The 13,459-nt window shown below is 56.6% G+C and overlaps 1 protein-coding gene across 3 annotated transcripts in view; it reads right to left on the bottom strand.

The window, feature by feature from the left end:
* Window positions 1-688: 688 nt before the first annotated feature.
* Window positions 689-13,459, bottom strand: part of LMF1 (lipase maturation factor 1) — a 234,178-nt gene continuing 221,407 nt past the window's right edge. For 2 of the 3 annotated variants that reach the window (XR_010885826.1, XM_067306327.1), the window contains one exon: window positions 689-968. Coding sequence is in view for 1 of the 3 variants with exons in the window: in XM_067306327.1 (XP_067162428.1) it covers window positions 938-968 (31 nt within the window). In the remaining 2 variants the exon portion in view is untranslated. Of the gene's footprint in view, window positions 969-12,517; window positions 12,536-13,459 lie in introns of those variants that run through there. The other variant, XR_010885827.1, reaches the window with a different exon arrangement.

The raw sequence follows: 13,459 nt of genomic DNA, 5'->3' as shown, positions 1-13,459 counted from the left end.
GGAGCAGCTGGCTTGCAGCTCGGTGGCTGCGTGCCACGGTGCCGCGGCGGCACAGACCTTGGCGGCCGCGAGTCCTGCTCTCTGAAGCATCCTACACCAATCCCCGGGAGGAGCTGGGGAGAAACGGCCCCTCTGCTCCCCCCCTGCAGCGACCCGCGCTCCGGCACGGCCTCCGCTGGCCGCGGGGTCCGGCGCCCGGCTCCGGGGACGCCTGGGCCCCGAGTGGAGCCGAGTCACCCCCTTTCCATGTCAGCATGGGCTGAGCCCGGCTCCGGCTGCCTGCGAATCCGCACTCGGAGACCCTCATGGAAGTAATAAATTAGGAGCTTGGACATTGGGAGAAATCCCTGCTGAGGTGGAGCAATTAGGGAGCGGATAGGGAGCGGGCATTCGGAGAAATCCTCGCTGAGACGGACTAATTGGAGCGAGGACATGGACAATAAAGAAGAGTTTCACACTTAACCTCCCTTGTCCAATCAATTATATAATAACAGAGTTATTCCATACGTGCTGCTAAGGGGGGGGGGCCTTCCTCCTGGTGAATAAGGAGAATTTTAAGAGCAGATCAGTGAACTCGCACCGACCACTGGCCCAAGGTCAGAAAAACTCTACTTGGGAACGATAAGGTGAAAAAAGCAGAATCAGAGCAAAAGGCAGAAAAAAATGCTTAACAGTAAGAAACCCTGAATACTCTCAAGGCTGAATATATATATTGTTTTAAAGCAAAACTACACAGTTGCATGTAAGGAGCCATACGGCTGGACGAGCCATCACCACAGCACCTATTAAGATATTAATGCACAGTGTCTGAATCTCACGCACTGATATTTTTTTCCCGGGTTAGAAACGGTGCAGGTTTCTAGCAGCAATTTTCACACAGCATCCCGGCTCCCTTGGCTTTCTCTCCACGGCTTATTTTCCTTCTCAGCATCAGCATCTAAACATCTGGGTCGTGGTGGAGCTCAGAGCTGGAAGCGACACAATATAGTGAGAAAGGATGTTTTTGTGCTATTTCCAACCTTAGCAGAACAGAGGACTTCAGAAACCCCCTCACAAAGGCGGCATTCTTCCTCTCGACTACTTTAAAGAGACGGCTGAAATCCTCCGTTATCTGCCCATACCAGGGTTGCACAAGACAGAGACGATCGAAAGGAGGGGGAAGGGAACCGTGAAGAACAGGGCCAAGGGTTTTTTTGTTTGTTTGCTTGTTTGCTTTAGTGTCTTTTGGTTAAAACTGTAATTCTGGAGCAATTCCAGCCTGCTCTATACTTGGGGCAGACAGGGGCCTGCAGTGACTTGCTAAGATCCCCACTGACATTTTTCTTCCATTTTTTTCCCCCCCTCCTCCACAAAAATTTCACCTTCTTGCTGAAATGTTGAGCTGGAGCCGATTTTTGCCGGGGTTTTGGAAGAAACCTCGCTCCTCAGAAGCACCCAGTTTGGGTAGGAAAAAAAAATCTGTCCGCTCCCGAGCTCGCTGCACCCGCGGGGCGATGCAGGACGCAGGCCTGGCTCCCGCGGGGGCACGTGGGCTCGCGCCGCCGCCGTCCCCGGGGAAAGGGCTTGGGCCATGCCGGGGATGTCCCCGGCTCTGCTCCCGCGCTGGGCAGAGGACGCAGCGCCGAGCCCACGGGGCAAAGCCGGCGAGCGGTGCGGGAAGCCGCGACGCTCCCCTGCTCCAGGTACCGGGACGCCGAGCGATGTTGCTCTCGCACCGTGTCCCCTTTTTGCCGGCTGCCTGAACGAGACAGGCCAAAGAACATACTTTATCATATACATAATCTCAGAGAAACAAACCCTCTTACTCTAGATTCCCAGACAGTACACTCAGCATCCTCATGCTACTGATGTAATCTTGGAGCGAGGTCCCCTGGGCCCATCCGCGCTCATCGGGAGCTGGACCGAGACCGCGGCTTCAGCCCTCTGCGTGCTCGTGGAGGTGGGTCGTCCTCCCTGGAAGCCCCTCACTACCGCGGCTTTGGGATGCTGCCGGGCACGTTTTACGGACCTGTTTATACACTGTGCACTTCTGGAGTCCCCCACGCACCCGAGGGAACATTAATAGCTCAGCAAAACTCTCTGCTAATGCTGTTCTTGCTATCCCTTGTGCTCAGCTGCAATAGGGATTAGCCATGGATAAGACCGAAAGGGGCCTCACCAGCAGCTTCCTCAGGTAAATTTGCACGAGCAGGTGCCACCTTTAACACTGAAGCCTTTGCACTTAACTAAAAGCACTGTAAGCCAAACTCAGAGGCGAGGTAGAACAAGTGAAAGGCAAGATAAGTCAATGGAGCGGCGCCAGGCTGCATATTTGACCCAAATTGCTTAAACTACAGCTGGTCGAGTGATTCACTGCACACAGTTATATCAATGAGCTTGGCCTGGCTTTCTGTTTGCGACTTGTCTCCGGAGAGACCGAGGGGTTTTTTTGTTTTGTTTGTCTGAACGCCTTGGTTATTCGGGGAACCATGACACAGACTGTGGGAACATTGGCCGGCTCTTCCTCGAGAAGATGCACATGATGGAGCCGTATTTGGACCTGGCTGCTTGAGTCTCCTGGGACCATTTCTGTTCTGGGCCTGACCTCAGGAGCGTCTCTCACGCCTTCACGCGACACATCACGGTGCTGCTCCTCGGCTGGCTGCACGAGGGGGAGCAGCTCCACGGCCAGGGGAGGTCCATGAGATGCACGTGGTGTGCAGATGGAGGAGAACATAATGCTCCTGAACTAGCCGAGGATCCTCCAGCCCAGTGTCCTGCCTTGGTCAGGTACCACTGGAGCATCAGGATGGAATGAGCATGGTCAGGGGCTCCCTAAGCTGGACGTGCCTGGAGGCAGAGTAGCCCACGGACAGATTCAGGAGGAGGAGAAGTGCCCGTGATTTCTTTCCATAGCACAACCCACCTGCCGCGCGGGGCCTCCTGCCGCGCTGACCGGCCGCACCGTGTTTGAGCCACTTGAGTTTGAGCGTGGAATATTAACTGAAGTCCATAAGCTCCCTCAGCTGGCCCAGCTGTAAAGTTGCCTCTGCATTAAAGAGAAACAAGCCCCAAATACTTGAAAGATAAAATCGCAGCCTGGGATCAATCTTTTCTCTTTTGGAGCCAATTTATGGGAAGAAAAAATCTGTCTGACTTTAGGAGCAGGCTGATGAAGGAGATGAGAACAGTTAGATACCATCTGAGCTGCTCCGTTGTGCCCTTGCGGGCTGAAACCGGCTCATTTCTCTCAATGAAATTTCCATAACGCGGATTACTACCTTTAGGCATTTTGGAAATACAAAACACAAACACGCTGTGGGATGCTGGAGTCCCCCTGCGTCCGTAAAGCCTTCACCGGGGTGGGGAATTGCTGCCTCGCCTGGACCACAAACGTCCTCGGTGATGGACCGATACCACGGAGCATTTGCATTCACTCACATCTGTAATGCGCGGCTTGACGCGTCCTTGCTCCTTCTCGTTCCAAGCATGTTTTTCAATTAAAAAAATGGCTTTTTCATGAAAATGGAAATTTTCGCAGGAAACAGCCAAAGCCACTGAAACTTCCCCTTTCTGTTCCGACATTCGAAATGCCTGGGACTGAAGTTTTACTTTTGCGGCAAGTAAAAGCAGAAGCGTTTTCCGCTTGGTCTTTTTTTGACGCTTCGGAAGAAACGTTCCGAAAACGAGACTGTGCGAACGAAGTCAGGGCAGGTCGGCGCCAAAGGCACCGCGACGCCGCGGCCGAGAGCTGCCCGGGACGCCGACAGCCCCGCGTCCCGGCTCAGCGCAAGCGCGGCTCGTTTTCGGGGCGGACCGAGCCCTCCGCCGCCTCGGCGCGGTGCCGGTTCCCCCCCGTCGCGGAGCTCGCCCACGCGTCGAGCGCTGGGGCAGCAGACGGCAAACCGGCGTGAAAAAATGCTGCAGACGAGAACGCAACGAAACGCCGTGCAGTCGCCTGTCCCTTCCGATTCAGGCTCTGGTCGACTAAATTGTTATTGAATACGGCAAGCTGCATCAAAAATGTGCGTTGATGAAGTGCAGCAGGGGCTCTGGCAGCGTTTCCCAAGCTCCGCGAAGGTTTTAATCCCCGGGCTCTCCGAGCCACTGCGCGACGTATGCTTTAAAGAGGATATTTTTTGCTCCCTGGTATTTCATGGATGTTAGATTTTAAAGACTGCTGCCAGCTTCGTTTAGGCCCAAAACGTTGGTGTCACTTGGGGGGACGGGGGGAAGGGGATCGGTACCTCACCGATTAAATATACAAATGTTTCCGGAGCGACCTCCAAGGAAAGGGAACCAGCCCGGCGACCGAGCCTGCGGGCGGCAGGCGAGGAGCAAGCGATGCTCGGGAAACGGCAGCTCCCTCCCCGGAAAGCCAGCCCGCCTGCCGGCTCTCGCGGCCCCCCGCCGTCCCCGCGGCGCAGCCGGGACGATGCCGACGCTGACGCCGAGGCGTTAGCGATCTTCCCTTGCGCATCCCGGCAATGCTGCAGAGCCCCGTGATTTAAACCTAGCCTGGCCGGTATCCCAAACATCCCGAATCACACCCGAGACGGCGGATCCCTCGTGTGCAGAACTCGCAGCGCTTTGCGAGATCGACGCTCTTACGCTCGCCAAATTAAGAGCGACTTTGCTAATTAGTCCTGCTTCATCCCAAGGAAACTTTCTGCTCTGTTTGGTTCAGACCGGGCCGAAGCGACTGATATCTGCAGCGGTGCGGGAAAGCCCTGCCGGCATCTCCCGCCTAGCCGGGGCGAGACTCGCTCGGGGGGATGTTAAGGGCTTTTGTTTCCAGGAGCTGTCAAAGCCCTCACCTTTCACAAGCACGAAAATGGCCGGGGGGAAAAAATATACGAGTGGAATAATAATTTTTAACTCATAAATCTGAACTCGTAAATCAAGGGCTGAAGGAGCGGTCGTTGTAATGTCTCGTGAGTTAACGTTGTAGGTTTTCTTTCACCTGAGGAAAAGGAAAAAAACCCCCAACCCTCTGCCCCTCGGCTCCAGGGATTGCTATAAATCACCTTAATGTTACAGTCTTGCTCTTAAATAGGCCAAAAGCATGAGCGTGGGGAACAGAGAGCAAAACTGGGGAGTTCTAAAAGCACAGTGCCGGGAAGAAAGCTTTCCGAAAAAAAACCCCAAACCCCAACCAATCCCTCCCTGCTTTGAACAGCGGAGGCAAATCCCGAACTTCGAGCAAGGCTCCCGAGGGGCCGCGGCTGCTCCGAGCCGCTGCTTCCACGGGATCGCAGCGACTTGCGAAGCTCGGCGCGGTGCCGCACGTTCGCCCCAAGGAGGAGGAGAAGAAGAGACGCGGCCGCCGCCGAGCCCGGACACCTCGGCACGAGCTCGCCCGAGCTGCGGCCACCGGCGCCTGAGCCGCGCCGCAGTCCCGGCCACCCGCCCACCGACCCTCCTCCCCGCCGCTGATTTCCCCTTCGCCGCGTATTTTACTGGAAATTAAAGTCCCTTTGCATTTTTCCCAGGGCTCGGGATGAAAAATCCTTTATCGGAGCCCCCACTTGACTCCAATTAGTCGGGATAACAAAGCTTCCGCTGTTTGGGGATTATGGACAAACGTTCGAGGGGAAAACGGCCCATTAAAATGAAAACAAAAAAAAACCCCCCTGACGTTCGACAGGGCGGAGGAGGCCCAGAAAACACAAATTCCCAGCTTTTCGCTGGCGTTTCGGTTGATTAGCCTGCTCCAGCCATTCCTTTTCGCCTCGCTTTTTCTCCTCGCCGGGCCGGTTCCTCAGCTGGGGTAAATCAGCGGCAGCCGCCGGGTGCCGGGAACGCTGGGCGCCGGGAACGCTGCCGCTGTCCCCCCGCCGCCGAGCGACGGCGCGCGCAGACCGGCACCGAGCGGAAGGACACGGGGACACGCGCTGGATTTGGCGCCTCCTCGACAGGAAAACAAACGTCCGAGACGCCCCAGTCCTCGAAGGCATCTCGAAACCCGAATCCTTCAGAAGCGCTACGGATTTTCGCGGCCTCGCGCGAGTTTTGAGCTACCCTCCGACGCGGTTCCCATGGGCTCGCACCAGCTCGGGCGTGCTGGGCTCCCACCCGTAAAAACCGGCTCCATGCAGCTGCAACCGCGGCACAAAAGGACTGAGAAGCATTGAGAGCAGCACAACTAATTCACTGATAACTCGTTAATGGCGTTTCATATTTTTCCCCCCGGCATTTTTTTCTTTTACATAAAAGAATAGGGGGTAAAAATGAAGCATACTCGATAAAGGGCAGTAAGTGTTATCCCTAAAAAAATAAAAATAAAATAAAATAAAATAAATAACAGAGCTTTTTTTCTTTCGTAGGTGGCTCGGACAGCTGGCTCTTTAAATATTAATCAGGGTCTCATTGAGATGCAAATACGTTAGCAGCAAATAATGCGCTCGCAGCTGCACGGCCTCGGCCCAGCCCGGGCAGCGCGTTCGCCCCCTCTCCAGGCTGAATGCAAATACGCGAGGACACAGGTGCAGGGAGCGGACGGCGAGCGAGAGCCCCCTCAACACGGCAATTTGTGAGCGATGCTCTATAGAGACGAGCCGGAGCAATCTTTTACCACTTGACAGTATCTGACCACCGAACAAGGTGTTAATCTTATAATTGTTTTGTTGACTGTTCCCTAACGCAGCGTTCCTGGCCTTTTGCCCTGACACTTGGCCAGTTAGAATCAACTTAACTGACAAGTCAGACCCGCGCCAACCAATCAGCGATAAATTATTTATTGTTCCGTCTCCAAAATAACGAGTAAACAGGAAAGACGGGGCATCCCGTAGGGAGAAAACCGGTTCTGAGACGCAGCGGCGGAGCGGTTCCCGCGTCGGGGCTCTCTGCTGCGGGGATGCCGCACGGGCGCCCCCCCTGCCCCCCCGCTTCCCGCGGGAACCGGCTCTGCCACGGGACCGAGCATCCCGGGATCCCCTTCCCCGTCCCCATCGCCGCCCCCCGCGTGGCTCCTCCGAACGCCCCGGCCGCCGGAGCGCGGGCAAGGAGGGAGCCGCCACGGGCCGCGCAGCGCGGGAACCGGGGAGGGCGAACGCGAGCTCCCCGCCGCCCGGCCAAATTGGGGTGCGAACGGCGGAGACCCTCAAAACCCCCCCAAATAACCTTGAAATAACCGGAGGCAGCAGAGCTGCGGGCGCAGCAGCACCAGCGGGGTTCAATCCACCCGTTTTGCTCTTTCCTATAATTTGCCGTCTCGGCAGGCCCGGGGCTCCGCGCGTCGGAGAAGCCGTGGTGGGGGCACCGAGACGGGCTCCCGCCGGCACAGCGCAGCGCGGCGCCTTTCCCGGTACCAGGGAGCGCAGCTGGGAGCCTTTCCCAGCCTGGCGCGGGGCCGCAGGTGGCTGCCGCGCAGCTGCACCCGGCGCGCGCCCCTCCGGGAACCAGAGGAAATTCACGGGAAAACCCCGGAAATTCGAGAGAAGCAGCGAGCCGGCTGCGGGGGGGGGGGAGCTGCTCGAGGGGTCCAAGCACGGGGGCACGAGGCCGCCTCGGCTCGCCGGGAAGGGGGCCGCGCCGCGTCCCGCTTGGCGTCGGGCTCTGCAGACCCTTGGGGCTGCCGCCGGCTCCCACGGGAATCGCTGGCGACGGCCGCGCTCCGGCCCATCCTTGAGCCCAGGCGCCCGCCACGGCCGGGACGGAAGCAGCACCTGTTCTCCAGCAAATTCACGATAGCTGTTTGCAAAGAGCCCCACGGCCTCGCTGGGAACGGGGAGGAACTGCCTCTTCCGAGCTCCCCTTGGGGCTTCCAGGGCGCCGTCCTCGGGCTCCGGGTGCAGCTCTGCATCCGAGATGCTTTCCGGTGGGATGCTTCCTGGAGGACGGGAGGGGGTTACAGGCAGGCTGGCGGCTCGTCCGAGCCCCGGCTGGCGGCAGTGGCGGCTGCTCCTCGGCGGCTCCGCGCCGCACGGAGCCAGGGGCACCCAGCGCCCCGCGCCAAGCCAGCCTCAGGAGACAAGGTTTCGAAGAAACGCCGGAAAACACCCCCCCCACCCCCAACCCAGCCCTTATTTCTGGCCAAAACACCGATTTGAAAAGTAAACCTCCGGAATCGCGTGCACGGGGCCCAAAGGTTTCCAGGCGGCTCCCTGTGTCCCGGCTAGTGGGGTTCCGCGCACTCCCAGCGGAAAGCACGTGGATGCCACCGGCACGCTCACCGCCTCCGGCTGCGGCCAGGCACCTGCGAGAGCCCAGCCCCGGCCCTGGCAGCCGCTCGGGCTAAGCCCCCTTGCACAGCATTTTGGGCTAAGCCTTGCAAAAGCGTCTCAGCCTTTATAAAAGCTACTTTATTGCAGGAGATAAGCGCACTTACCTTCTGCCTTATAAATCTGCCTTTTATTCGCACAGTTTACTCGCCTTCCTTCGTATTTCAGCATTGGCCGTAATATCGTTATCGCAAAATCAGGGCCTGCTCCTGCAGCGGTGAAGTCGGGAGGGTTTCACACCTTGCATATCTTTACCGGGAGCAAAACCACACCTAGAGGCTGGAGCGGGGACATTTTGCTCATGTCCCATCTCCGGGACTTCGAAACAGCAGCCGGAGCTAAAGCGGGGCCTGGGAGATGAAGACCTTTGCCAGCAAACTGCAGCCAGCTAGCGCACAGCGTTGCTGCTGCGGTATTGGGACGGTACCGACCGACGTTGGTATTTATCTGTATTGGTATTAAACAACACGCTGCAACAGCCTTCTTGCACGACATCAAATGTCTGCGCTCACAGCGTTCGACCGCTTCGCCAAGAGCGCGCAAGCGTCGCCCAGCGTGATGGGCAGGAGGTCGAGGACGTGCTCCTCGGCCCAGGGCACCGCTCTGCCGAGTGCTTGCCGGCTGCGTAGCTTTTTACCCCGGAGCTCGTTAAGGAACAAAAGCGTGGGACGGCGCGGGCGTCCGGGCTAGACGGAGAATAAACAGGGGATTAGCAGCGCGGAGCCCCCGAGCGAGCGCTGGGCTCTTTCTTCCTCTGCACGTGAAACCCTATTCCTCGCAGCGGCCGCGCACGGGTCCCCCACCAGCTGCGAGCGCTTTTTCCCCTTCCTAACGCTGCAGCCATCGATACCGCGGCCAGGGCCCGCTCCCGAACTCGAGTTCAGGCCTGCTTCGCAGCTGGCGAAAATTAGCCCTTGCAAGAGCCGAGCTGGCGTACACATGCCGGGGATCCAGCCCTCGGGCCTCTGCTTTAATTCCCCTTTTTTTGTGCATGTGGAAAAACACAGGCCAGGCAATGCCTTAGCCCAGGGCGTGCAGCCGGCTGCGCGGGGCGGCGCAGCTCTGCTCCGGCCCGGCTGGGTCCCCCCTTGGCTCTAACAGGGCGAAACTCCCCCCCGGATCAAGGGGCAGCAGCTCTCCAACGCCGCTTCCTAAAATGCACCAACTGCGAGCAGCCTGCCTGGAGCCGCAACACGATCTGCTGGGATACGACCTGCAAAAAGGGGGGGGGGGGGGGGAACAAAAAGCGAAGGGAAAAAAACGGATTTACGGGCAGAGCGAGAAAGAACGCCCAGAAAGGCTTTAAAGAGCTTGGAAAACACACGCTGAAATTTTGAAAATGTTAAATCAGTTCTAGCGTGCGTGCTGGGGTGCAAAGACATCCTGCTGTGCAAATCCCCGCTGTCACGACTGCACGCAGACAAAAGCACGAAACCAGGAGCCAGGAAGAGCAACATCCTTGCAAAGCGGGGAGGCGAGCGAGCGGCGCATCCGCCGCCCGGAAGCTCGCACTGCAAAACGCATTTGCGCTCTGAATGGGAAGAGTGAACTGTCTGAAGCTTCTTGGGGGACAGAACATTACACAAAAAATCAACTGGAAAACATCAAACTTCCATTTTGGAAATGGAAGACAAAACCAGCTTGAAACAATGAAATCCATTTTTTTTTCCCCCTTAGTAAAACCAAACATTTTCTCTTAACAGGAGAAGAAAAAAAAAAAAAAAGTGAAGCAATTCACTCGGACTTTCCTCTCTTGGAAATGATTTTGCGAATGGCACGTTCTGCCGAAACTTTGCTGTGCCCTCGCTTGTGCCAGCACCCGGAGAGCCACCGGGAGGGGAGGCTTTGCGCTGGGCTAGCGCTCAGTACATGCTCGCGCGCGTTAGCAAAATGGGACGTTCCCCAGCCGCGCTGCCGGGACGGTCCGATTCCTGACCGTGTATCGCTATTACGGGCGAGAGCTGGCGCCACGGATGAATTTTCATGGCAACGGGAAGGCCATATGGTAAATATTTTAAAGCATTCTAATATATACATCCCTAAATGCTTTTTCAGATGATCAGATTTTACTTGGTTAATCAAAGTTTGTGTGTGTATAAACAGCAGACATCTGTCATGCATAATATATATATTCCCCTGCACTCGAGGGTGCAGTTTATCGACATGAGCCAGCATTGCTCTCGCTCCAGAGATGGTTTTTTGCATTTTTCCCTGCAGACGCCCCATGCAAACCGGCAGTTCCCTGACGTGGGAGCGATCGCGGCAGACGTGCGACCCCGGAGCCCAGTGTCTGCAGGAGGACTGCGGCTCCGCCGGGCTCTACACGTATTTTGCTCCACTCGCAAGCACCGAGTTTGCACGTTTTAAAGATTCCCGACCCAGGGAAGCTGGCCACGGAGGTGTCCTTGTGCCGCCGGCAAGAGCTGGTCCTGGCCTTTGGAAAACCTGCAAGCTCAGCAGAGAAGCAGCATCAGACGTTGCTAAAAGGAAGTTAGGACCCACGTTTAATTGCCCGGCGTCTGTTCCCGCGCCGGCACGCACGCTAGAGTTGATTTAACGCTTTCAAAATTTCAGCGCGTGTTTTCCAAGCTCTTTAAAGCCTTCCCGGGCGTTCCTTCTCGCTCTGCCCGTAAAGCGGTCGGCGTTTTTCAGGAAGCGCGAGGCGTTCCTGGAAACGTCTGGGCGGCGTGCGGTGCCCAGCCGTAACCCTAACCGCGGGACGCGCGTGCCTGAAATCACCCGGCCCGGCTCAGCGCAAAGGCCGGTTCCCCGCTTCGGGTCCGAGGTCCCGGGGGAGGCTGCGCGGCCCCCGCGCAAGCCCCCGTCTCCTCCTGCAGCGCAAAGCGATGCGCCCCGAAGCAAGGCGCCCAAGCCGCACCGGCAGCCCTGGCGCGTGGCGGTGCCTCCTCCGCGTCTCAGCCCGACGCTGCCGCTGCCTTCCGGGAAAGTACCCCGTCCAGGCCGCTCCGCGCCTCGTAGCGAGCGATCATTCCTTTTTAAAGCACAACGAAATAAGAACCGTTCCCATAATCACCTACTGGATTTTATCAGCGTGTTTGGGTTATGCTTTTGCCCCTTTGGCTAATGCCTAATTGATTCTTTAATCTCTACAACTTTTTTATTGACTGATACAAGAGCTATTTAGCCGATCGGCGGCAGGAAAGCAGCCGGCAAACCCTCGGAGACCCGCGACGCGGTGCGAGGATGACCTCATCCGAAGCGAACACTTTATTTGATAATCTATCACTTATTTATTATTCCAAGTAACTGCTTGCAGGTGGTGTGATTTTAGCGTAATTGTTTCAGCAACGGTTACACACACGGAAAGGCTCAGCGACGTGCAATCTTATCCCGAGCAGCTACCGCGGAGGAAGCCGGCTCAGCCTCCGCTCAGAGGGGAAAAACCCTGCGTTTAAGCGGCGGGAAGGGCATGACAAAATCCCACTAACTGCCGTGAATTTAAGGCAGGGACTAACACGCCGCCCTTTGCTCCTGCTCCCGGAGGGGCAGAAAGGCTGGGAAAGCAGGGGAAAGTCTGATGCTCTCAGCTGCAGAGCACGTTGGGATTCAAGAGCGCTTCGCGGAGAAGGGAAGAGGCCCCAAATTCTCGCAGCCTAAAACAGGCAAAAATCGGACCAAACGGAGTATTTGGGGCAGCAACAAGGTACCGCAGCTTGGAACCGGCCGGGATTTGGAGTCCAGACAGCTCAGGCTGCCGCTTCCGACATAAAATTCTGTATAAAGGAAGAAAGACGGGTTTGGGTTTTTTTTCCCGGGAGCCTTCGCAGGCTGTTTTTTCCCAAAGCCCCAGGTCCCATCCCATCCCGTCCCGTCCCACACCGCCTCCGCACCAGCCCGGCGCTTCCTGCCGCGCGCGCCTGCCGCCTGGCAAACGTGCAGCCCCGAACGCGCGATGCCGAGGAGGCGGCAGGGGGAAACAACCCGGGTCGTAAATTTGACGGAGCGAATCGCAGCCATCCTGCAAGGGGCTTTTAAGATCCATTAGCCCTGCATTAGTCTCCGAGAGTTTTGAGCTAGAAACCCCCCAGGATTTAAGCCACTTAAAGCATTTTCCCAGGGAGAGCGGGATGCGAGAAGAACGAGGCAGGGATCGGGAAGCGCTGTTAGGAGGAGATGGGTTTCTGGGTTTTCTGCCTCGTATTCTGCCCGATCTCTTCTAACTGAGCCAACGACCTCACCGGAGGAGGAAAACGGCATTTGGGCTGGCAGGACACTATCAGCAGCTCCGTGCCCGGCCCCCGCCATCCCTTCCCTGGATGCACATCCGAGAGCGAAGCGAGAAAGTGCTGCCGCTGCTTCATTTTCAACCCTGCCTGGAAAAAAAAGGAGGGGGAGGAATCATTTTTTCATTAAAATAAAAATTGATCCATAGTGAAAATAGACTTCTAATGGGAAAAGTTGAGTGCAAATGGAAGCTTTTAAGGATTCTTTTGACTGACAATAACCTGAAGACCCTCCAGGAACTCCAGCCCAGAATAATCAGATTAAATGAAAACTAATATACGATCCTGAAATTCATCCCATGCTGGTCTAAACTTATAGCAGCTGCGTAATTTAGCCTACAGGTTTCTGCCTCATGCCCAGCAGTTCACACTGAATTGTTTAGCCAAACTTAATCTGCTGGGAAGGAAAAAAGCTCTTTCCTTTAATATGTATTAAAGTAAAGCCAGCTTCTAAAAGCAGTGCGGAGTAGGGAAGGCAGAGGAATATTTTCTATGGGAACTTGCAGACTGATGCTCGCTTACTTTAAAATGAGTAAGTGCAACTTGTTAATGAATAGGAACAAGGAATTATATCCTCCGGATAGGCGTAGTATAGGTCTTTGTGCTGATGACATTAGGATTTCTTTGCACGTACTGCCCAAAGACGTGGTGCAGAGGTGGCTGCGGCCGCGCAGCTGGCGCGGCATCGCTGACTCCCAGCCCCTTTTCCTGGGAACGGCTCCAGCGCCGAGCGCGGCGAGGGCTCCTGGCCCTCCCGGGGGGGGGGGGGTAGGTTTTACATCCCACCTCCCGGCTCCCCCGGAGAAAGGCAGCCCGATGCGATGCCCTCGGCGCTCGCTCGCCGGCTCGGTAAAATGGAAAATCAGTCTGAGCGGGCTTGTTTTGTAAAAGGAAGGATGTTGGTTTGAGGGATTTGGGGGGGGGGGGGAGGGCAGATGTCCCCTCCATGTCCACTGCGCAGCGTAACGATGATTTAGTGGGGAACGTCTCCGTGTTCCTGGAACGAAACCAAAC

Source organism: Apteryx mantelli, chromosome 16 (assembly GCF_036417845.1).
Source record: "Apteryx mantelli isolate bAptMan1 chromosome 16, bAptMan1.hap1, whole genome shotgun sequence".
NCBI lineage: Eukaryota > Metazoa > Chordata > Aves > Apterygiformes > Apterygidae > Apteryx > Apteryx mantelli.
Note: the sequence above shows the minus strand (reverse complement) of the source record. Positions and strands in the feature narration are given on the sequence as shown.